General features: G+C 42.3%; 2 protein-coding genes across 5 annotated transcripts; one reads left to right on the top strand and one right to left on the bottom strand.

Annotated features, from left to right (window-relative positions):
- The first annotated feature begins 4,770 nt into the window (after positions 1–4,770).
- On the top strand, positions 4,771–9,914 carry si:ch73-206d17.1 (tyrosine-protein kinase STYK1). 3 transcript variants are annotated; one of them, XM_062458916.1, is made up of 10 exons: positions 4,771–6,728; positions 6,999–7,145; positions 7,326–7,481; positions 7,638–7,838; positions 7,972–8,153; positions 8,257–8,340; positions 8,444–8,661; positions 8,799–8,839; positions 8,931–9,027; positions 9,122–9,914. In XM_062458916.1, the coding sequence occupies exons 2-10, from the start codon at positions 7,097–7,099 to the stop codon at positions 9,291–9,293; spliced, it is 1,200 nt and encodes a 399-aa protein (XP_062314900.1). In that variant the 5' UTR covers positions 4,771–6,728; positions 6,999–7,096; the 3' UTR covers positions 9,294–9,914. The 3 variants fall into 3 exon arrangements, with proteins under 3 accessions (XP_062314900.1, XP_062314902.1, XP_062314901.1); XM_062458918.1 differs by lacking the exon at positions 6,999–7,145; XM_062458917.1 differs by lacking the exon at positions 4,771–6,728 and having other exon boundaries at positions 6,974–7,145.
- Positions 9,430–18,991, bottom strand: tmem269 (transmembrane protein 269). Of its 2 annotated transcripts, XM_062458921.1 has the most exons (8): positions 18,746–18,989; positions 18,103–18,158; positions 16,783–16,847; positions 15,217–15,364; positions 14,744–14,841; positions 11,346–11,489; positions 10,994–11,194; positions 9,430–10,833 (listed from the first exon to the last, which is right to left on the bottom strand). In XM_062458921.1, exons 4-8 carry the CDS (start codon positions 15,255–15,257, stop codon positions 10,724–10,726), a joined length of 594 nt encoding a protein of 197 aa, XP_062314905.1. In that variant the 5' UTR covers positions 15,258–15,364; positions 16,783–16,847; positions 18,103–18,158; positions 18,746–18,989; the 3' UTR covers positions 9,430–10,723. The 2 variants fall into 2 exon arrangements, with proteins under 2 accessions (XP_062314905.1, XP_062314903.1); XM_062458919.1 differs by lacking the exon at positions 16,783–16,847 and having other exon boundaries at positions 18,746–18,991.
- Between the last annotated feature and the right edge of the window lie 4,281 nt (positions 18,992–23,272).

Genomic DNA, 23,272 nt, shown 5'->3' with positions numbered 1-23,272 from the left:
GGGAGAGGCTGATGGCTGGGTGGATCGTCAGGTGGAGTGAGATACTCCCACATGGACCTGGGCACGCACACACACGCAGGAACACACACGCTGGAACACACACACACACAGGAACACACACGCAGGAACCCACACGCAGGAACACACACAAATGCATATAATAAGGATGCAGTAGGGGGGAGTGGAGATAAAACCACCAGTGAAGTTCCTTCTGCGTATCGATTCAATGCTGAGTGGAGAGCAAAAGCCAATAATAACTCCAGCAACATGCTTTTAGTAGCAGCAAACCTGTTCTCAGCGAATCAACCGCGCATCATACAACAACTCAGAACAACTGCGCACCCACTCCATGTGTAGGACGCATAGTTCCCGTGGTCCGCCACTCCTTGTTAGTTCCAACTGGAACTCCAGTGTTAGAAGACTTGAGGAAGGACTTTACATTGACCTTAGATGTCCGATTCTTCGGGTCCAGTGCAGCGTCTCTGTGAGAGGCAGCCTCGCTGTGAGAGGCAGCCTCGCTGTGAGAGGCAGCCTCGCTGTGAGAGGCAGCCTCGCTGTGAGAGGCAGCCTCGCTGTGAGAGGCAGCCTCGCTGTGAGAGGCAGCCTCGCTGTGCAACCCAACCTCCTCCTCCTCCACCGGAGTGGCAGCTCAGCTAAATGTTGGTACAGCGCTGAGGTCCCCTGACACAGCCAGGGGCCATTCTTTAAGCTCTCACACAGAAAAAGAAAAAACACTTTCATTCGATTTTTTTCTCTCGGGGACTGTTGCGCCATGCGTGTGCAAACCTGTTTGATGATAGCTGAACTCATAAACAGCAGGGCGGCAAAGCGGGGACACACAGGAGAGCAACGCAGCCATGCTGCTACTGACACACACGCAAACACAGCACCGTTTATGAGGCTGAGGACAACAGCAGGAGTTATTTACTGAGTTGTAGCAAACTGTCATTCAGATTTGCATTAGTCCTTCGGATTTGATTCAGTGTTGTACTGTTGTGTAGCAGGGCTGTGCTGCCCCCCGCCCCCCTCCCACTCTCCCCCCGACCAACATGAAAACATACCCCCCACCACCTATTCTATCGGGGTTAGAGGTAGTGAATGGTTAACTGGTTCACACACTTTAACACACTAACACATTGGCTAACATCAGGGCTGAAAAAGACAGTTAAATACAAAGCCCTGGTCTTTTAGTGTAGTACGAAATCTATCATAGGGAGGAAAATTAACAGCTACTGGGGGTTGCCATTATTCACTTTTCTTAATGGATGGCGATAAGTACCTCGAAACATTGACAGCAATTCCATTTTACTGCCACTTTTATTATCTCTCAGTAGTGCGCCCAGCCCAGTGTGATAGCCTGAGATTACACAGTTACCGACCACCTCCATTCAGAGGCCTGTCTCCCTTGGCTGGTGGGAGTGGACCAGTGCTGTGTTGTTGTTCTGGCTTAACAGCAGAGTGCTGACTGGACTACTATCCATTAGCTCTAATTAGATGACAACAAGCTGCCCCGGGGCTAGAACACCAGTAATCAATGGTACACCCCCTCCACATCTCTACTCCAGGCTGCTCGAGGGACCTGGGGTGGGGCTCCGATCCTTCAAGCTTGAATCCTTGTGTGGTCCTGTGTGTGCTGCTCGAGAGCAAGGGGAACACTCTCAACATGCGTCTCCAATCCTGATTTAGAGCTCTGAGGAGCTCTCAGGTCTGCAGGGGAGAGAGGCTTGGCTCTGTACTGTACACTGCTGTTCCCATGTGGAGGCAACGGTGTTCAGAGGTCAGGTCTCTCTCTCTCAGCTTCTCTGGGCAACACTTTGAGGTAATTTAGGTGTTTTTAATCAGCGTTCCTTCCTCCATATACAAAAACACAGCTGCGGAACTGCACATCAGCAGAGAGATTTACTGTTACATTTACTTACAATAATGTAATAAGCTTTCAGGGTGAAATATAGAGGCTAGGATGCAGTGTGGGAGGGAGGGAGGGAGGGAGGGAGGGAGGGAGGGAGGGAGGGGGCCGGAAAGAATGCAGTGGGAGGAGGATGAATGGTTGAGAAGTGAAGATAAAGAGAACACATAGAAAAAGGGAAAAACCAATATTGCGATGATCCTTGGGGAAAGTGAGGGGAAGAAAATATGATATTGAATGCAAGTGAACAGAGACAAAGTAAGCGCTTACGGAGGACTTGCACATTAACAAGACTCATTACTTCGTAGAACATCTAATCAAATTAAGTACTTAGTCATAGTCAGACACATCTACAGGACACAAAAAAACACCAGTTTGAAAATATCTATTGAATCAACTGGTATCAGAGAAGCTCTTAAGGGCGACATTTAACGACCATACAAAACACTTAAAGTAAACCGGTATCATGTTTTTGACAGTTTTGTGTTCAACATCACACAGGTAAACTTCCCATACTGGAGTGGACACATTTGATCTCGTCTGACTTTTAGCAGCAACAACAGTAGCCGTTCTCTTCCTGAGCCCCTCTACACACACACACACACACACAAAGACACAAACACACAAACACACACACACACACCAGATGGCCTGTGGTGCCATGGCAACCACAATACACAGAGGGCGTCCCTGAAGCAAACACCTGGTAGACTCAGGCCTTTCCCTCCCCTTCACCCCAGACTTAGTGTTGTCGCTCGGGGCTAGCATCTATGCCAGCCTCCTAACATTTGATCCTGGAGGGCGGTCTGCCACCACTTCTTAGTATGGAGGACCCATCAATGATGGATGAATGTATGAATTAAACATGATAGGCTGGTAGGGAGGGACTCTGAGATAAACACACCTAGAGATCCAGAGTATTCATCCAGAGCCTATGGTTAGGTCCACAGGTGTCAACCCCACAGCCAGCCACCCTGAGGTCAGAACCTGCCTCCCTCCATCCACATAAAGTACAACTAGCACCTCCTACACTTCTGGTTCGAGCTGCCAGTGTCATGTAAATGACATTATCACAGAACAGTGATGAATATGGGTCGTGGGATGGGAATTCAGGGAAACGTCTGTCGATACAGCAGCAACATCTCTGACTGTAACTGGGAATTCATTCTTGAAGCGATCACCCCTGCCTCTTCCAAGCAAGCAGAACCTCTGACAAGAACAGCACTAAAAATGGAAGGGGGTGTGCGTATGAACAAGGATCGATACATTTAAACAGTGTGTATCTGTGGGAGTAACCACACAAGCCAGGGACTCTCTGGCCAGCCCGCTTCAGCCCAGCGTGAAGGAGAGCAGCAACCTGGGGATTTAAAAACTGTAATTGAATCAATTAAACTTGGACTCACCTCAAGGCGGCATGACTAGCACCATTAACAGACTACCTCCCTCTGCAGACATTTGTCAAACATCTCACACACTAAGCCTGAAAATGGGAGCATTTCCATTAACCCTCGTGCTGCCTTCGGGTCACATGACCCAAAGGTTCATAACGAACCATCGTTGTGTTTACCCAATTTTACCCAATACAAAAACAAATTAAAATAATTTTCTTTTAACCTTTGCAATGTGGGGGGTCTGAGACAGCCCAACGGTTAAAAGAATATGCTTCACTTTGTCTTTGTATGCGGTAAATCTGTCGCAATACGAAGGTGGGTCACAATGACTGATGGGTCAGAATGACCCGAAGATAACACAAGGGTTAAACATTTAAATGGGAACTTTTGTGCTGAAATTCTCTGCAATGTTGCCCGATTACAAAGGGAAATGAGGTTGCCATTCTACCCAGCTCCAATTCATTCCTGTTTATATCTAAATCCAGATCGGTCTGCTTACAACTGGCAGGAGGACCTTTGTGCATCTGGACCACATTTTATAAGCCTAGTATTACTCAATCTAATAGAAGACTAGATTGTCACAGATAGAAATCAATCAGTAACAGATATTTAAAATGACTGGCCATTTGGAAGTATTCTACACGCCTTCACACACACACACACACACACACACAAAGACACTCATACACGCACACACCGATTTATCTGATAGGCCTATGCTTTAGGCCAGTAGCCTTGCACAGATTAGTGCAGATGACATGGAGAAGATGTCTTGTGGCTCATGTAGAACAATAGGAGAGAGAACACATGATTACGGTCAGACAGTGGACAGCATCTGTGTACCCAAGTAAAGAGGATTACTCCCAAGATTCATAAAGCTGTCTGCCGACAAGCTCAAGACATGCCCATGTTATCTGAGCGACTACAAGAATCGTCAGTGTTTCAGCAGTGCTGCGTTGCGTCCTTATCTGTCAGATAGTTCTATACAAAAAGGTGGCAAACTCAGAGAATACAAGGATATGTTCATGTAACACCTACATAGAAAATGCCTTGTACCTTTAACTCTTCACACACTCACGCACTACACAAACACACCTGATCCTTCATCTTGCAGGGTTGGGGCTCAGCTGGGTGCGAGGATGCAGCACATTTACAAGTACTTGTTTTTTAATCCCTTCCTATCAGGCTCCTCTCAAGTGAGCCAAGTCAACCTAACCCTGCCATGACCCTGGCTGTCCTGCCCAGGGCAAACAAACGATACACAGTACACACACTCGATCTGACGTGTATAAGGGTTTGCGAAACCCATCAAACATGCTTCTGACAGTGAGCCAGCCTCAGTGTCGTTGGTAGGCTGCCTTGTGGGCCCTGCAGGGTTTCAAAAACCTCTGCCTGATAACCGTCATATAGAGCCTACCTCTCCAGGTTGTGACGTCATACGGAATCTCATAAAACTGAAGACAAAAACACTGGGGATTACACTAACAAGGCTGGTATTAGGCAGTAACCTTTGTTTGATATTGACACATTGCATACCTGGTTTCACAGTCTTTAGGCGAATGGGCTCTCTGAAGTGGCGGATGACAGCGAGGGTGTCTCTGTTGGTCAGCCCGCTGACTGGGGTGCCGTTCACCTCGAGGAGCACGTCCCCGGTGCAAGGAAATCTTCCTGCGTGACAAACCATCGCATCCGCAATCACCTGGCCCAGGTACGGGAATTCTCCGAGTTCGGCACCTCCCCCTACTTCCACAACGGTGCCAAACTCACCGGCATTTCCCCACGAAACGTCACACTCCTGTACTTTGCCGGACCAGTGCTTTTTCTTTTTCAACGTTTTGGACATGATGAATGTCTCTCGCAAGCCTTTAGAGAAGTCCTGGTGTTTGTTGATATAACAAGACAAGCTTCACACAGTCATGCAGATAGAAACTGTACAAAGATGCTGAAGCTGAGATGAGGCAACCTACTACTTGTGTTATATTCCATAGCAGTCTATCGTCCCTTAAAATTGATCAATTGTTTTTTCCTTTGATTGAATTATCCAGGCATCAACCTGTCAGCTATGCAAGACCTTCTGCGTCAGTGTTGTCGGAGAAGGAGAAATTGTATCGTGGGGTTGCTAGTGTTGTAATAGAATCCTTCAACTGCCCGTTCCACACGGTAGCCTACTAATGTTTTCAGACCAGCGTGTCCTCTGCAGTAGTCTATTTACTATAGCCGACTATAGAACTCACCGGATCCAACCTACAGTGAGTCTTCGCAGTCTATCTAAATTCAGTCGGTTGAAAGTCACGGATTTGGAGTAGTAGTATCCAGTTAAGGCAGAAACCAACAGCAAAACTGAACGATTTAAGCAACGCGCAATATGTAATATTTCGCTATTCGTCTTCAAAGTGGTTCAAACTGTTGCGTAAATCCACTACCGATTCTTGACCCACCCGAACTGCACTGCTTGGCCATTACAACTTAGTTCAGCGCACCTGTTCTAACACTTCGAGGTGACATCAGATACGACGTATTCCCTGGTAACTGCATAACACCGGATACCTGTCCACGGAGTGTTTCGCAGGGTTCACCTCAAGCCTACTGTGCTGACTGCTGCTGGGAACTTGCTCCTATTCTTCAGTCAGCTCGTTCAGCGCGCGCTCTAGCATAGCTATGACGTCCCATGTAGTAATGCCTGTTCTTTAAACGGCTGTGCCCTCTTGTGGTTTAAATAAACCAGTACACACACATCTCATCACACACCATAGGTCTGACACACACACACATAACTAAGGTAAGACTAAGGCTAATATTGGAAAAAGTTTCGTTGAGGAAAAAAAAAATTGCTCTCCAATAACCACTGATGCCAAATTAGCTTCTTAAGATGTATTATTGACAACCGACTAATTTAAAGTTATTCATTTGACACGGTTAATGGCGTGGTGCTTGTGCCAGTATCCCAAATTGGCAGTAGCATAAAGGCACCCAATTAATGATCCAACAAACAAATCAAATCTGATGTTGGTAACTCGACCCTTATTGTCACTGTCGTGTGGTATATTAGAGCCTTGTGGTGAAGTACACTAGCGCACTGCAGTCTCGCTGACCAATTTGTCAAATACCTCCATCTGCTGTCAAAACATTTGGCTGGCTTTAGACAGAAATTTCACTGGCCTTGTTTTCCACTTTTATCTCCCCCATGATTACACGCGAGTCATATGCATGGACAAAAAGTCATGTCTCAAATGTATAAACAGTAAAAGTCATTTGAAATGTTATGTAGCCTAACGAACTTCAAATGTCCCCTGTTGTTAATGATTAACTCTCTGTCAACTTGACAGTCTCCACACTCGCCTGTTCAGCCAGACATTTTGGCAAAGCAGTTGATAGCTCGATGTCATTGAAAGAAATATTGGAACTCTTTATTGACTTGTGACATCTGTCTGGTAAGGACACCCGTTTACCTTAACTTTTGTTTTGCATGGTTGATAAGTAGGCTACCCTGAAGAGCGTATAAGATGATTCAATATATTAATTAGATAATCATTAACAGGTCAGCAGGTGTATTTTTAAGGGCTACAACCTTTAATGCATTAAGCATTGGAACTTCTACGAAGTTAGTTAAGCCTTCACATCAGATCAGGTTTTGAACTATAATTAAGGCTTACTTGAATGTGTGACAAGGCCTAACTTTCCATGCTGTAAAAATGTTTCAGCTTTCAATAAAATCCACTGACGTCCAGTGGCATGATCCTGTGATAGCTTCCATCTCCGTTTTCATGTGAGACATGCTGACACGCAACAGCTGTCTTCTATGGATGTGCAGACGGCTTCATGCAATAACACCTCAGACCCTCTCTGCTGTAAGTCTGTAAGTTTTAATGTTGTCTTTGAAACAAAATAGTAACTAGGGCCTATTGCTATCCTGATTTCAACCAATTATAGTCATAGCATGTAGGGTGTGTTCTTAGCCTGGTAAACAAGTGCCTGAAGACATCAAAGTGGCTTGAATCTTTCTTCTCTTGACTGCATGTTTGTTTTAGATGCAGAGAGTTCAAGTCTGCTGGCTGTAATCGTCATACCTGCCCTGCTGTCTCTCAGCACTGTGGGAGTTGTTGTTCTGATACTGATCAGTCTGCTCTGGAAGACACCTTCCCCTGGAAGTAGGCCGACTTCCAGCCCTGGCCATGATGTCAATAGTAAGAAATGAAACAATGTTGTCAGAATTGTTTTAAATATCTCCAGGAAACACACTCGAGGGAGATGCCCCTGCTGTTGTTTTTTGATCAGATGAATTTATCTTTACATAAAACATTCTTTCCACATGCCAACTGATGGACTAGTGTGTTTTACAGATCAGGAATGTCTTTCCATAAACGGGACAATGGTGAGGCCTCCTCTGAGTTCTCAGGATGCGGTGTGTCTGTGGGAGATCCCTGGAGATTGTACCCTAGAGGGGCTGGAGTTCTGGCAGTCTGGCTACTATGGACCCATCTGTCGAGCGTTCCTGAGGAGTGAAGCCATCTCCACCCCTGTGGTGGTTAAAACACTCAGAGGTGCATTACAGGACTCCATTTTTACTTACATACAGTTGCTCAGTTCCAGACTTTTCTCAGGTCTGGACACTCATAGGCATGACACAAATGAGGATATTTTTTCTAAATCTATCATTCAAATCATGCTCTCTAGATGGTTCCAACCAGGGTGAAGCCAGAGAGTTTGTGGAGTGGGTCCGGTTCCATGCCACAGTATGTAAGCATGACAACGTGGTCCGGATGCTGTTCTGCCAACGCCTCCGTCTGCCCATGTACATGGTCCTGGAGACCTGCAGTCCAGGGAACCTGCTGCACTTCCTCTGGGCGATTAGGAATGTAAGAGAGATGCATAGTCAGTACTGGATCAGATACCAAGATAGTGTCTGTTTTTTTTGTCTGATATGGAATTAACCATATAAGGAATGGTCATGCTCTCCAGAGGGATTCTGAATCGGGGGATAGCTTGCAACATTTCTCGGAGAAATCGGTGTTTCTGATCGCAAAACAAGTTGCCACTGGCCTGGTAAGTGATTACAATAGAGGCATTTGGATTGATGATCTAATCCCTACAGTGGCAGAGTACAGTTAGGATTACCATATATGTCTCACCCAATGTCTTCTCCTAGGACTACCTGCTATCAGAGCATAGGCTGATGCACGGTGATGTCGCTGCCAGAAACATCCTTATTGGCCCAGGGCTCTCTGCGAGGGTGTCTGGGTTGGGCTTGGCGTTCAGCAGCCGTCAGAAGGACACCGTGACAAAGCAGCAGGCAGAGAAGGTGCCTCTGAAGTGGCAAGCCCCTGAGAGGATTCTGAAGCTGCCCACCACTGACAGGAGTGACGTGTACGCTGGGGCATGAACTAGAAAAGCTAGAAATGGACTTGCATAGTAAACATGAAGCTAATTAGAAGAAGTATAGACCTCCTTTTTTGTCACATTTTGATCTGGTCTTTACTCATTTTTCTTCTGCTTCTCTTCAGGTGGTCCTTTGGAATCTTACTGTATGAAATGATCACCTTGGGTACTGTATCGTCCCCAACTCATGTCAGGTCACGACAGTCAGCATTTGTGTGACTATGACCAGAGCTGTGTTATTTCTCCTCCTCTGACAGGCTCTGCGCCCTTCCCTGAGCTGGAGCCTCGCGCCGTGCTCCCTCAACTCCAGAAACACTACAGAATGAAAAGGCCAGAATCATGTGGAGTACCTCTGTAAGTACATGAAAGACTTTATAACAATACAAAGCACACGCTAAAATGTTGCACTGTCCCAGTTCTAAACGCACCCTGTTAAAATGGATTTCAGGTACGACCTTATGAAGTACTGCTGGATGTGGAACTTCAAGGACCGCCCTGCATTCTCTGCCATCATAAAACTACTTGAGTCCTACACTTACCTGGCTGGGACCAAGGCCCTCCAATCAACAGATGGCTTAGACACCTTTGAGTACAGGAAGAAGGCAGGCATCTTCTCATGAGTATCGAACCCCTGGCAGCATGCAGTGTGATGATTTTTTGCAGTAGTAAACTGATACATGCGTGTAAACTGACAAGTGTGACTAAATCAATTTGGTCAATGTAGTTCAAACAATGGAATCACACAATGGCGCACAATTGTTTCACCTCTTTTTTAATGTCAAAACATTCAGAATAAAAAATACAGGTAGTCTTCAGACGTGTTTGATATTGGGTGTGTATAGTTCTGTTGCATTTCTAATACACCAACACTAGGCATGCATTACTGTGGTTATGATGGGGAATAGAAGAACCAGATGCAGAAACTCTGGAAAGCATTGCTTGAGTACAATATGCAAAACTGGCCTTTAGTCAGTGCTCAAACTTTACAGTTGTTTCCCATTACACTGGATGTGATGTCAACAAACCTTTATCTGGAAAGGTGAAGCCAGACACAGATACAGCCATACTGTTTGTCACCACAACTCACAGGTCCTCAGACATTCTTAGAAAAAGAAGAACACAAGTTCCTTGAAAGAATGTTTCATTAACTATCTAAATACCTAGAGGTGGAAGGGAGGTACCATCATTATTCTGAACATCCCCCTTCATGCTGAAGTGATGAAAGTTTATGTTTAACCAAATTGGTCAAAAACAATCATTTCCTCAGACAAAGATGCTGTTAAGGTTAGATGTCATGTACTGTTACACTTCTACCATTCAGATGTAAACTGCCCACACTGCATCACTTGAAACAAAATGATCTTAGGATGTGATTATGTTCTACACAAGGTATTTGTTCCCACATTAACATTGTGCTCTCCTGAGAAAGACCAGGTTCTGTGAGAGTGCCACTGATATTCTTGACACCGGAAAACTTGGTTATGCCTATTTTTAGCTGTGCATACAGCTTTGAGTAGGTTTCTCAATGGCAATCTAATACTGGACACAAACCAATAAACCATAATCCAATCTCCAAAAAAAACAAACCGAAACATGAGAAAAAAATATCAACCATAATCAGTAGACTGTTTGGGCACAGCTTGACTCCCAGTGACAGTATTAGGTATAGATTGGATGAAACATTAAAAACAGTACGCATTCATCACAAATACAGTTTTTGATGAACATTGACCAAATATAAATTGGGTAGTAACCCATATAGCCCCAAAGAGTTCCTAAATCAACTTTTCATTAAAGTGAATAATGCTTACAAACATTTAAATAAAATGTATTATTTATCCTTCTCACTAACTAATCAATTCATACATATTTTACTCATCACCTCAAAACAAACAAGGTGAAATACAGCAGTGGTCTGCTATTGGGGTGAGCTGAGCGCATTCGGTTTGGATCCTTCATGGCAGTAGGCAGCCTGTCTGGAAGCTTTAGTTCACGCGGACGGGCCGTGAGGGAGCCTACTGTGAGTCTGGAATGTGTCCACACAATCCACCTACACCTTGTGGCTCCAAAGAGATGTTGGAAACAAAATGTAGGACACTGACCACAGCAGGTAGTAGACACAGGCAGGGGGGAAGGAGGAGCAGAAAACCATGACAATCCCTACAAACAAAGAAAACAAGATAAGAAAAACCCTTTAAATCTTATATTATTATGCATGGCTTTCAGAAACATTCATTTATAAAATGTAACTTCAAATATAGGAAGCAATCTGGGTATAAACATCTATTTGTAACCGATGCAATGTGCCAGTGCCAGTTACCTCCAGCATAGATGGCCTTCTTCCAGGCCTGGGATTCCAGCACCCTGTCATGAGGGTAGAAGTTCTGGCTGACCATGAAGATAATCATGGGAATTGCTGTTAGTCTGAGCACGGCCATGTTACCCCCAGTCAGCAGGGAGAGGCAAGCCAACATGGCAGAGGAGTAGATACAGGGCAGGCCGCGGTACATGAAGGGAATCCCTGTACACCAACATGAAACACACACCACACACACACACACACACACACAGGGACGCTTAATAAGGGCTGTTAAATGAATCTCCAACTAGGAAACCATATTTATGTATTTACAGCAAAAGTTATACGTAAATGCAGTATTCCCCGATCTTACCACTGCTGAAGAAGCAGATGCGGACAAACACAGACAAGACGTAGCACATGGACAGGATGTTGTCCATCAGGGCAGGGGTTCTCAGGAGCAATGAGGTGGCAATGCCAAACGTGGTGAAATCAGCAAAATCATCCAGTTTAGCACCTGAGCAAACAGGTAAAAACAGTGATTATACAGTATATAAAATGTGGGTCTGCAATTTAATTACATTCAAATCAAGTTTTATACTTATGACTAAGAATATCTGTGGTTGTCTTGAGCCAGAATGCAGGCAAAAGGCCTTTAGTCTTTTGCTCTTAATGGCATTTCCAATTGTTCAGGAATTTTGATAAACATACAAAAGCAAAACCTGAGATTGAACCCATATTCCATCTCACTCAGAATGTCCTGCAGATGAGAATAACGTTAGATGAGATTAACGTTAGATGAGATTAACGTTAGAAGGGGTCGAGTCTGAAGCTCCACACACTTAACTTTAGAAAAAAGAAGGATGGCAGGGGGGAAGCCAAACGATAGAAGGTAAATGCACTGTTAATATTCTACCTCTTATTCCTAACCCTAACAGTTCTCTTCCATTAATTAGTCTTCAGTTTTCTGTTGTTGTTGAAACAGCCAAATATTTATCAACTGCATCTATGCTTCTCCTGCCTTGTTCAGCACCTGCCTGCAGACTAACGTTTCAACAAATTAATGAGTAAACAGTCAATTTGCAAGAGCCTCTCCTTTTGTATTCTTACGCTCATTTAAATAAATTTAAGTTCCATGAACATATAGTTATACATTCATAATAAATGTATCATTGACATATTTTCATGCATAGCAAGAAGTCTATACAGTCTACACTTACATTAAAATGAACCATTTGTATTGTTTTTTTTTTAAGTTTGTTTAGTATTCCTATGTTGGACTAAATTACAAATTTTTGACCCAGTTTTCAGTCCAACAGTCATAAATATTTTCTAATATGATGACTTCAGGCCCAGGATTGTAGAGAAATGGCAAGTGCTCCACCCACATGTCCCAAACACGTCCCTCTCAGAACGTGCTGGTTGCCTGTCCCACTGTGTGGGAGTCCAGAAAGATACAACTCCATGTATGCAAATCTCCTTCCACTTGTCTCCAAACACCTTTCCCTTCCAGGTGAGATCTATCTATGGACTGTTGAATAAACCATTTGAATACTGCTGTAAGGTTTTTGCATGTGAAACCGCATATCTAGTGTGCCATGGGGTAGCTAGCCTATACCTGAACTGCACTCCTAATACGACTGTATTATAGTTTAATTGCATTCTACCTCAAGACTCTGAGGAAGAACACCATGAGAAAGGTGGCACAAAAACGTGCTGGTCCTTTCAACATATTCTGGGGTGTGTTGAGGCTTTCTCCGCTATATATACCTGCAGCCAGCCATAGTCTCAACCAAGATTTTCAGGATCAATCTTCGGGTACTGTTGTACAAACTGGTGACCTTCGGTCAGACTGATTTAGGCAAATTCATCCAATGTCATGCTCCAATTTTATGGGGGGGTAATTTAATGTATTTAACGGTATTTTACAGCTGTCATTATCATTACATGATAGTGGTGTTAAATAACTTTCCCGGTCACATATGATGTTGTGTTTGAGGGTGGGTATGTGGGTGAGTTTGTGTGTGTCCATATGTGAGCTTACACCTAAATGGGATGTCTGCAGTAAAATATTTCTGTGTCAGCTTAACAGGGTGACAGTTTCCCCTGTAAACAACATTCCTAATAGCTGTGTTCTCTTTATCTCCCTAGAAAAGGGAGCATGTTTTCAGCCAGTCATGAGCATGAGGCCATTCTGACCACAGCTCAAATGAACAAGATGGAATTCCACCACTCAGGGTCAACAATTTTAGAAATGTCAGATATGCTGGGACCCCAGAGCATCAGGATAAAACAGACAATTGGAGCCTGATCCCCGGAATTAGAATGCTTAATCAGAAAGTGTTCACAATTGACAAAAACGAGGGGGTACAACACCCCCCACCTGCAAAGTCATGCAGAAAAACCCTGTCGGAGCACAAAGCCCTGAAGCATCCGGGTGACAAGGCATTGTGGGGGAACCTAGAAGCTATTTCAGGCAGCTGAGCTAGATAGACTTTCTGCACGTACAGATTGTGCCACCTGTGCCTTTCTTCTGTAGAGGATGTCTTTTTGAAAACATGCTTTGGTGGCACACATTTTCCATATCTGCTTTATGCACTCATTCTGTGTTGTACAGTATAATGAGTTCTGTGTTGTACAGTATAATGAGTTCTGTGTTGTACAGTACATACTCTACAACTCATTCTGTGTTGTACACTATATACAGTAGGTGTACATTTTCCACATGATCACAAACCTGGTCCATGCAAGGCCCTCAGGAGGAAGCACTTTTTACACTATTCTTTATATTGTACAAGTTTGTGTATAATATACACTGCACTAACAGTATATATATATATATACATAGATAATTATACAGAACATATACTGTATACAGTATATGTTGTATACTAAACTCTCTAGTATATATATATAGATATATAGATAGATATCTATCTATATGTATATACTATACATACATATGTATAGTGAAGAGGTCTGTCATTAACCACTGATCAAGTATCAAATAAATATTATGTAAATAATGATTACTATCTGTATTACTTTTATACTGTTTTGAATGTTCTGAATATAATAAACAATGTTTGATCTACACCATGTTATATTAACTCATTCAAGGGAGAAATATGCCCATCTATGAATTATGCTGCTTGTATCATTTATAAACTGTCATTATGCTGTTTGCTAAAACTTGCTTATGCCTGCATAGCCATAACTTAGTTCTTTGTAACATTTGTCTAGGACATTTCTGTGACACTAGTGTAGGTAAAAATGTTACCAAAGTGTATAATACCATGCAACTTAAAACAAGGAAAATATAAGGGAAGTCAGCGCCATTTCTAGGAGCTAGCACCTTGAATGCGGTGTCTTCTCCTTGTGCTAGCGAAGGTTATGTTGATTATCCCCCCCTGATGTTTTTCTAGTGAGAGTAGCACCTCCCGTATTGTTAAACTATTTAACTGCCCTTCAGTCCTGTATTCATTGTCCAGTCTTCTGAGAAGTTCAGCTTGAGTGTATCTGTAATAAATACTTAGATTTTTTCTTGAACTTTTATTTGGCAACCGAGTTCATTAACTTGGTACTTCCACAGCAATATGGTACAAAGAGACTTCTTCAATATATCTATATATATATATATATACATACAAAAATGCATATATACATATATACACACAGAGTCCATCTGGCCACTCCATACAGCTGGAATTAGTATTGAGCAGTGTGCAGTACTATCCTTAGTTTGTCTGGCAGGGGCTCTGACACACTCACCCAGGGCAGAACATGCATCTAGTCGCCTGGCAACGGCTCCATCTGCCAAATCCAGCAGGTAGCCAATCAGAACCAGCCAACATGCAGCATAATGGTGGCTGGAAAATACAAGGGCAATGTTTGTGCTTGTGGCAAATCATTTACTGTCAGCATTCAGAGAAGTAAACATTTTCTTAACAAATTCCTACATGGTCAACTGAATCTGAACTGTGATATACTAAGGACACAATTTGATGGCTGAGGATTGGGGTTCAAAAGTTAAAATCGAGCATTATCCCTTTTTTCCTTGACCTAATCCATCTTTTTGGTAGAATGTCTGTGTACTGTATGTCAACTTGCAATATACCACACACATGTATTGGTTTGAATGAAAGCAACAAATCAGCCATCTGCAGGACACACAAAACCACAACTATGCAAAAATGGGATTTGCCACTACTTGTACCTACATGCATGTGATTGAGTTCACTCACCCATTCAAACTGCAAAGGATAGAGGTCATGCCCATGAGCATGTTCGTCACTGAAAGAGCATTGGCTGCATTTTTACGAGCAAACTCCTTGATCTTGATCCCTCTGGCCTGTTCGTTCAGGAAGAGCTTGTTGACGCGCTGGGAAAAACCTGAGACCAGACGACGGGAGCTATTAGGTAGTGGTCTATGGTGGTCTTCTAACCTGCTGGTCTGAGGTGGTCTGCAGAAACACTAGGCCTAGAATCTGAGGGCCGAACTGGAGCCGGTCATCTGCAGTTTCACTCACTTCTTCAGCTGACTGTGCCTGAGTTACCATTGCTATTTATGTGTCTTCTCAAGATGCTTAAGTGATATGAACAGCAAAGCAAGTGAAGGACAGACAAAATGAAATAGAAGCCCTACTTTTCACAGTAACTGCAGCATTCAGTGTGGTATATGATATTTACAAAATTATATATATTAGAGTAAAAGGCTAAGCAACCAAATGGCTTCATTTAGCTGATAAAAAGTAGCAACACTTACCAACCAGTGTACTTGTGGACCCACCTTACGAAAAAGCTTATGATCCAAGTATCCGATTAAAACTGCGCAATTTAATATAATTTGTTACTATAAGTCATTAGCAGTGGATAACGGTCGACCCTGGCATGATTCAATTCAGTTAACATGACCTTTGAAATGGACCAAACAGTAATGACAGATGTGTATTTATACAGTTCTATGGATGCTGTATATTTGGACATATATATCTAAATGGTGTGCTTTAAATCAATGTGTATTGATCCAATGTGCATTCATCAAGGGTCAACCATAGGCAAAGAATTATCTACAGGGAAAATTGACTTTCAACATAGAATATGGGTATTGTTTGTCTAACACAAGCAGACAGTGTTATGCCGTAAACTACTAGGCTGTTGAACCATTGGGCCTTTGGGCTGACTTAACACATTGGCCTGTAATATAAATGAGGGACATGACAGCAACCATCATGTCTTGTTGTTGAAAATAATAAATGAGACTTACTCTACCATTCTCCTTTACAATACAGATACTCAATTTATAAACTATAACCAATATTTTTCAGAACTGTCTTAACATGCTTGTTCAGTGTAAGAGTGAATTGTTAAGTGATGTTTCATGCAACTACATCCTAATTACATTCCTGTAATAAAAGAGTAACTAAAATCAGTAAGAGAATAACAATTCAACAGATTGATTGAGGTACAGTTTGGATAACTGTGCCATAGAACCAAGGCCTCATAGCTTCATAGGCCATCTTACTCAGCAAGATTGAGTGTCTCATCAAAGCCCCCGCAAACCGTAAACCTGTAAGGGCTTCCAAAGACGAGAAATAAAGTCTTGTTTGTGTTTTGTGTCTCCTCTAGTAAGTGTAAAACGTATAAGTATAAAAGACAATTAAAGTAACCAACAGTGTCACAGTGTCTCAGAAAACAACAGACACATACATCAGAGATAACATTTAAATCTGTTCTTCAATTCTACAATAGTAACCCCTTTTTAACTCACTAACTCCTATGTGTGAAAAGGGTTAAAGTCATGTTCCTACTATTCTGTTTTGCACACTGAACTTCCTGTGAATCCAAAGCCAGGCGAGTTCAAGAGACTCTTCATCTGAAAGAAAACAGTGTATGAGACACAGCACAAAGCCAACAATAACTTATTAATATACTTTACTATATAGCATGCTGTTAATTCTTGATTTACATTTTACATAAACTATGACCTGGACTTTGACAAGCTAACCTAAACAATCTTTTAAAAAAAACATGCATTTATCTGGTTCTGTTCTCACCCTTGACTGCGTTTAGAAACACAGAGGCACTGCCTTACTGTCTAACCTCTATTGTCACGTTACAAATGGTGGACAGAAATTGATATTTTGGAGGCAGAATTTACCCAGATGTCAGCTGAATGGCATATTTCAATGATTTGGGGAAGGTGCACTGTTCCCATGATAAATCATTTTGCTAAATAACCAAGCGCAAAGAAAGCTCATGTCGTAGCTTTCAATTATACGGACTGTGGGAGACAAGAGCCTCAGCAAGATCGAGTTGTCTGTGGTTCGCTGTGGTTCGCTATCAAAACATTTAGAAATACTGAGATTAAATCATTGCTTTTCAAAGATTTATATTAAACACCACAGTGGTGTGGCAGAAATAATCCTAAAAAATTACTGCTCCAGGCAGTCAATCCTGTCTTACTACACAACAAAGACAGGTGAGGGAGGACTCCTGACATGATCCCATCTCTGGACTACTGCGTACTGAGAGGTATGCATGATGGGAACCCTGCTTGTCTGACATTATTACATTGTAACAGTATTGAAGATTAAAAAAAAACATTTCACAACTGCGAAGTTATGGGCAGTGGACTTTGGACCGTTACTATCTGAGCAGACTGAATGCAGGACTGTCTTCGGTTCCTGACTTCTTTCTTTTTGGGGGTGGAATTGGGAGCAGGATGGTGTGAAATTAAGTACTATGATGGCTATGACAACATTTGAAGAAACATCAAAATAAAACATCTATTACACATGATGGCTATAACTGGCTGATAACCAGTTATATATTTCGGGGGGATTAGTGATTGCATGTATGTTGGTTTTACAACAAGGTTGTCTATTAGTAACTTATGATGCTAGTGACTCAGAGCTGTCCTGAAAACGTTTCCCATTCCCTACTTCATAACTGCTCTTTAAATAAATCCTAATGGTTGGCTTTGTCTGAAACTTCTGGATTGTCCCCCACCCCTACCTCCTAAACTGTGATGAACAGCCCAGACAACACAAATAGAATAGGATCCAGCCCCCGTTAAATGTGAGTTTTTCTCAGTATCAGTTACAGGGACAGAAGTTAGCAGGACCTACCAGAAGAGGGAGTCAGCATTATCATGATTGTCTTGGGTTTATCCACAGCACCAAAGCTGAAACACAACCAATGATTGCTTTATTCTAGTTTCACTTAAATTAAACATTTATCGTTATAATCAATTTAACTAACATTCAAAAATGTGTTAGAATGATCATAAATGCAGTGGCCTAGTATGTCCACCATCTTGGAATTTTAAATATTATCATTTATATGCTTTTACTCACTAGTCGTCATTGCTAATAACCCATAGAAACATCCAATGTGCAACATGCATCAGTGTTTATTATTTGAATGGCGAATTACGGTTCAGCAAATGCGCACTATCAATTCCTTCGGAATTATACGCAGCTACGCAATGGATGTCAGACTTTACAAGCCTAAATGAGACATTCACAATCTCCACATTGTCATGTAGCATTGCCAATTATTGGAGCCAACCCACAGACTAATATTGTGACGATGTAAGAGCATTTTACATAAGAAAATAAAAAAAATTTTAAGTGCGTCACATTTTTTTTTTTTTTTTTGCCAGTAGATACAAAACAAATATCACAGTAGGACTTATCACGTTAGCACGACAAACGGTGCTTTTCCTCCTAATTATAGGGATATAGTAAATATCAACTATAAGTGACTTACCTTGAAGGAACTGTTAGGTGATGCTGAATTGTGCAAATTATTGAAAGTTCTAGATTGCAATTTTGCAACAGACACAGGGTATGCCTATGCCAGTTCTTCTTTTAATTTAACTTTTTAAAATTTAACGTACAGTGTACCAATTCGCTTTTGTTTTGGTTATCTGTCAGTCAATTGGTCAGTTGAGTGCCAAAATGATTCACCGCTTCGCTTTTTAAAGTCTAGGATAGATCCGCTGACTGGAACATTCCACCGGAAATGACGTTTTGACGAATGTTCGAGGAAATCGTTTTTTTAGTGGAGTATGTAAATTATGAGAGTTAAGTATAATATTAAGTAAAATACACTCAGAACTGCTGTAGAATGGCTGCAGATTGATATGAACGTAACATTTGCACTTAATCTATTCAAACCAGCGAACTGCTCAGTTAGGGACCTGGTTGAAATTGTTGGTAGTGTTAGATTGTTTTTTACATTTTATTATTATTATTCTGTAATGGTACAGACAGATAACCAAATGTAATGAGTCTTGGAACACAGCGACATTACTTTATCCCCAGTGGTTGTAGCAGATTCACCTTTAAAGTAAAATTGCCATACCAACTACATATTTAGTGCTGATCTTAACAACTTACCTTGTTGAAGCAACCTTTATAAAATAAACAACTTATTGTTTGTTTTCCAAACTGCAGTTGTCTAGGAAAACATTGCTGCAGCACATTGTATACTTATCTCTGCTGAAGGCTAATATAATTAATACAGAGTTAATTCGTAGTTCAGAGTTAAGTCATAGAATAAATCTAAGAATGCTAGCTAAGACCCAGCAAGGTCTTTGTTAACTCTTTGTGAAGTTGAGATCCTTAGAAAAGAGCAGTCCTTCAGCCTTTATTCGGCTATATAGCCATTAGGAAAATCACTACTATTTGCTACCATACCTATGCTAAGTGTTGTATTTTAAATAGTGACGGCTAGACCAACACAGTTATAACAAATCACCTGAAATTGATGATTTTTACATAAATCATTGAGGTCTAACTATCCTTGTCAACAGGACATACATGTAGGTAAGCAACACATTGCCATGGGCCCAGTTTACCAAAAGGGCCTCGTGAATTTCTGTTTCCTTTATTAATGAATTCAAACATACAAATCATACAGTAAACACAGAAAGTTGAATATGTCGAACTGGACGCAAAATCTAGTAAATGCATTTCACTTCACAGATCTAGGTTCCAGGTTACATTTAGATCCTTGAAATTACATGTACAAACCAACCACAGGAAATTCTGAATAAATGTGTGCCTTGGTGCATAAACAGGCCTTATGTTGACCTGTTGTCTACTGAACAGAAGTTAAGAGGTCAGGTAAAGCGGACCTTGTAGTCTGGACAGCGTCTGCCTCCTGGCTGCTCAGCATTTACACAGGCAAACCCATGAGTAGTGTCATACCTGGAAAAAACAGCAGGATATTCAGCAGTAGTATACTGCAATGACCTTTGACTATTAAGTATTTATTTAGCAGATATTTTACTCCAAAGCATTATGATATTTTTCTGACACTTATTTCTACATATAAGTGTAGAGACGTTTGATAAAGGGCTATTTTGAGCTGTTTCTCTGTCTGGGGCGCCAGCATTTCTGGGGAGTAGAGATTGTCAGTGAACATGGAACTCAGCCACGTTGGACTTACACTTGGAGTACGTCCCCGCTCTGCAGGGCAGGGGTACCCGACACGGTCATGGCCTCGATGGCCAGGGGCTGGGGACACACCTCTTTAGGGTACACCAGCTGCAGCTGGAGAAGGGTTTCGTAATCCCCCCTCCCAGACGGGTCGTCCAGGTCAAGCCAGGCGGTTCTGCATCCTGTCACATAAATGACACTAGTTTGTGACACACCCCTTGTGGAAAGATGTGGCCATCCCCCATACACTATAAATACATATGGTGTGGAGGAATTGTAGCGGATGTTTCAGAGGGGCTTTGTGATCTAGAGAAGTTGTCAAAGTTTAATTACAGAAGTTTTAAATGTTCCTTAGAAAATGTTATTAGTCTTATGAATGCATGTTTTGCAATATGCCATGTCAGTCATAAATTGTATGTAAGACGACAGCATGTGAGCACATTTCTCCATGTGTGCATGTTTGTGAGACGCTACAGCACATCGGCAAAACTCTGAGGGACAGGTCAGCATCACACGATAATCCTGGCACAGTCCAGTCCTCTGAGTTGATGCAGACAAAGCCAAATTCCACATTATAGCTAAGGGACATCAAAATAGACACATTTCTCTAAGAAAGGACCGTATGCTCATCTGTTATTACACAATTGAACTAATATGCATTGCACAGCCAAATACGAATGAAGTACAGTACCAGTCAAAAGCGTGGACACATTTTCCCATTTCCAAATGCGTCCAAACCTTTGACTGTTACTGTATATCTCTGTGTGATTACACTAGGTAACAGTCTGGGGGCTGATCACTTTCTCGTGTACACACCTTTACTGTACTTACGAGAGGAAGGTTTGTCCAGTGTGCTGAGCAGAGATGCCATAGGGGGTCTGGGCCTCCAGGCTGACGGGATTCTGGCACATCTGTCCAGGGAAGGTCTTCAGCAGCCGGGGGTGGACTCCACATCGCCCTCCTTAGACGGGCTATCAGCGCTCAGCCACCTGGTCCTGCATTCCTCAGATACTGGTGAAACAATCAAGTAACCTGACCTTAGGGACAGTTGCTATCATCAACACCGGTGTATATTTATAGAAAACAACTTTGTTTTCAAAACAGTATCTTTATGTCTTCAGAAGTGGTGCCATACAGTAATTGTGATTGTTATATTGTCACAGATGTGAAAGTGTTAAAGCAGGTGTATGTCAAGTATGTGTTTGCTATGCACTTGAGGTCTGTTCAGGATGATGAGGACACAGAAGTGGACACACCTTGGCAGAACTCTGTCGGGCATGTAAAACAAACTCTATAGTCCTGGCAGTGTCTGTTTCCCTGGTCTGCATTTACACAGGCAAACCCATAGGTGGCATCATAACTGCAGCAAAGGAACCACAGGGATGAGTGGAAATAAAGTACACTGTGATGTGTAAAATAATGTGGTTTGTATGTGATTTGATTCGTAAGGCTTCTATGTTCATTGTTAAGAGACACATGCTGTGACAACTGTTGCTGCATACAGGAAAGGGGGATTGTTTGTTGTAGTAGATGACTATCTGTTTAAATAAACATAGAGGCTGCAGATGGGTTGGGTAACATTACTTGTGAGACGCTGATTGGGCGTGCGTTACTTCTTATCCCATCTGATTCATGGTCAGGTGGTTTTGTGGTATTGTCTGATGTTTCTGTGTCATGAATTAGTTTGTAGCAGAAAGATACTTGTATCTTACATGAGGAGGCGGTCTGAAGTGCCGGAGGCTGGCTCTCCATACACTGTCTGGGCTTCAATAGCTATTGGACGATGACATATTTCCCTGGGGTACATTCTGAGGAGCACACTCAGCACCTCATAGTCTCCATTACCTGTGGGGTCATCGTGGTTGAACCAGCACGTTCTACACTCTGTCCAAAACAAGACAACAGTCTGCCTGTCATCATACACAATATATTACATAATACCTCCCCTTGTGGCATTCTAACTCAATGGCAAAACCATTTAGCAAATTCTCATTTCAACATGCAGGTACATGGAAGTATCACAGTGAATGGCAATGACAGCCAGAGCCCTTTGGTCCAGCAGTTTATCATGCAACTGGGTCATGTTTTTGGCTCCTTACCAGTACAGAATGATCCTGAGCAGGTGAACAGGACTTTGTAATCCTCACATGGCCACCGCTTCTGTTCTGAGTTTAGACATGCAAAACCCTCTGAGGCACTGGACCTGCAATGGACCAACTCAGAATGTTTCAAAGGTTGTTTTACACATGATTAGCCTGGCTTAGGCTGCTACATTTTTTGTGTGACTGTTGAGATGATATTACACAGACCCACATCGAGATTTGTATTTCAAGTTCACATGACTCTTTCTGTATACTAACAGTAAGTGAGAGTGTGATTGCTGTATAGGGTTATCAGTTTACCTGTGGAAGAAGTTCTTGGTGTGTTGTGACTTAATGCCAGACATGGTTTGGGCCTCCATGTCAATGGGGCTAGCATACACTCCCTCCCAGTGCCTCCTTTTCAGGTCTGTGAACATCTCAGAGTCCCCCTGGCTGGTCACGTTCCCATCATCAAACCAGGCTGTCCTGCAGACTGACCAGGAGGAAGGAACAGGACAGCTCTGAGAGGAGCTCACAGCTAAGTCTTACGGAACACTAACTTGAATGGCACAGTATATGACATTTACAAAATAAGAGAGGCAACCCACTCTCCAGCGCTGCAGTGAAGGTAAACACATCTAAAGGATGACAATTCAAAATGCTTGAATGTTATTCATATATTTTTGTAAATTAATGTCTTTATAAAAAAATATAGAATCTTAGTGGCCTTTACCTGCAGTTAGAACAGTGCTGATTGCAAAGATATGAGT

This window comes from Osmerus eperlanus, chromosome 4, assembly GCF_963692335.1.
Source record: "Osmerus eperlanus chromosome 4, fOsmEpe2.1, whole genome shotgun sequence".
In the NCBI taxonomy this organism is placed as follows: domain Eukaryota; kingdom Metazoa; phylum Chordata; class Actinopteri; order Osmeriformes; family Osmeridae; genus Osmerus; species Osmerus eperlanus.
Note: the sequence above shows the minus strand (reverse complement) of the source record. Positions and strands in the feature narration are given on the sequence as shown.

Coding starts and splice junctions, on each gene's coding strand:
- si:ch73-206d17.1 (XM_062458916.1), top strand. CDS start 7,097: ATGGATGTGCAGACGGCTTCATGCAATAACACCTCAGACCCTCTCTGC. Junction 7,482..7,637: donor CCCTGGCCATGATGTCAATA/GTAAGAAATGAA, acceptor TGTGTTTTACAG/ATCAGGAATGTCTTTCCATA. Junction 9,028..9,121: donor GAATCATGTGGAGTACCTCT/GTAAGTACATGA, acceptor AATGGATTTCAG/GTACGACCTTATGAAGTACT.
- tmem269 (XM_062458919.1), bottom strand. CDS start 18,127: ATGATAATGCTGACTCCCTCTTCTG. Junction 14,842..15,216: donor ATCCTTTGCAGTTTGAATGG/GTGAGTGAACTC, acceptor TGTATTTTCCAG/CCACCATTATGCTGCATGTT. Junction 11,195..11,345: donor CATCTGCTTCTTCAGCAGTG/GTAAGATCGGGG, acceptor GTTGGTGTACAG/GGATTCCCTTCATGTACCGC.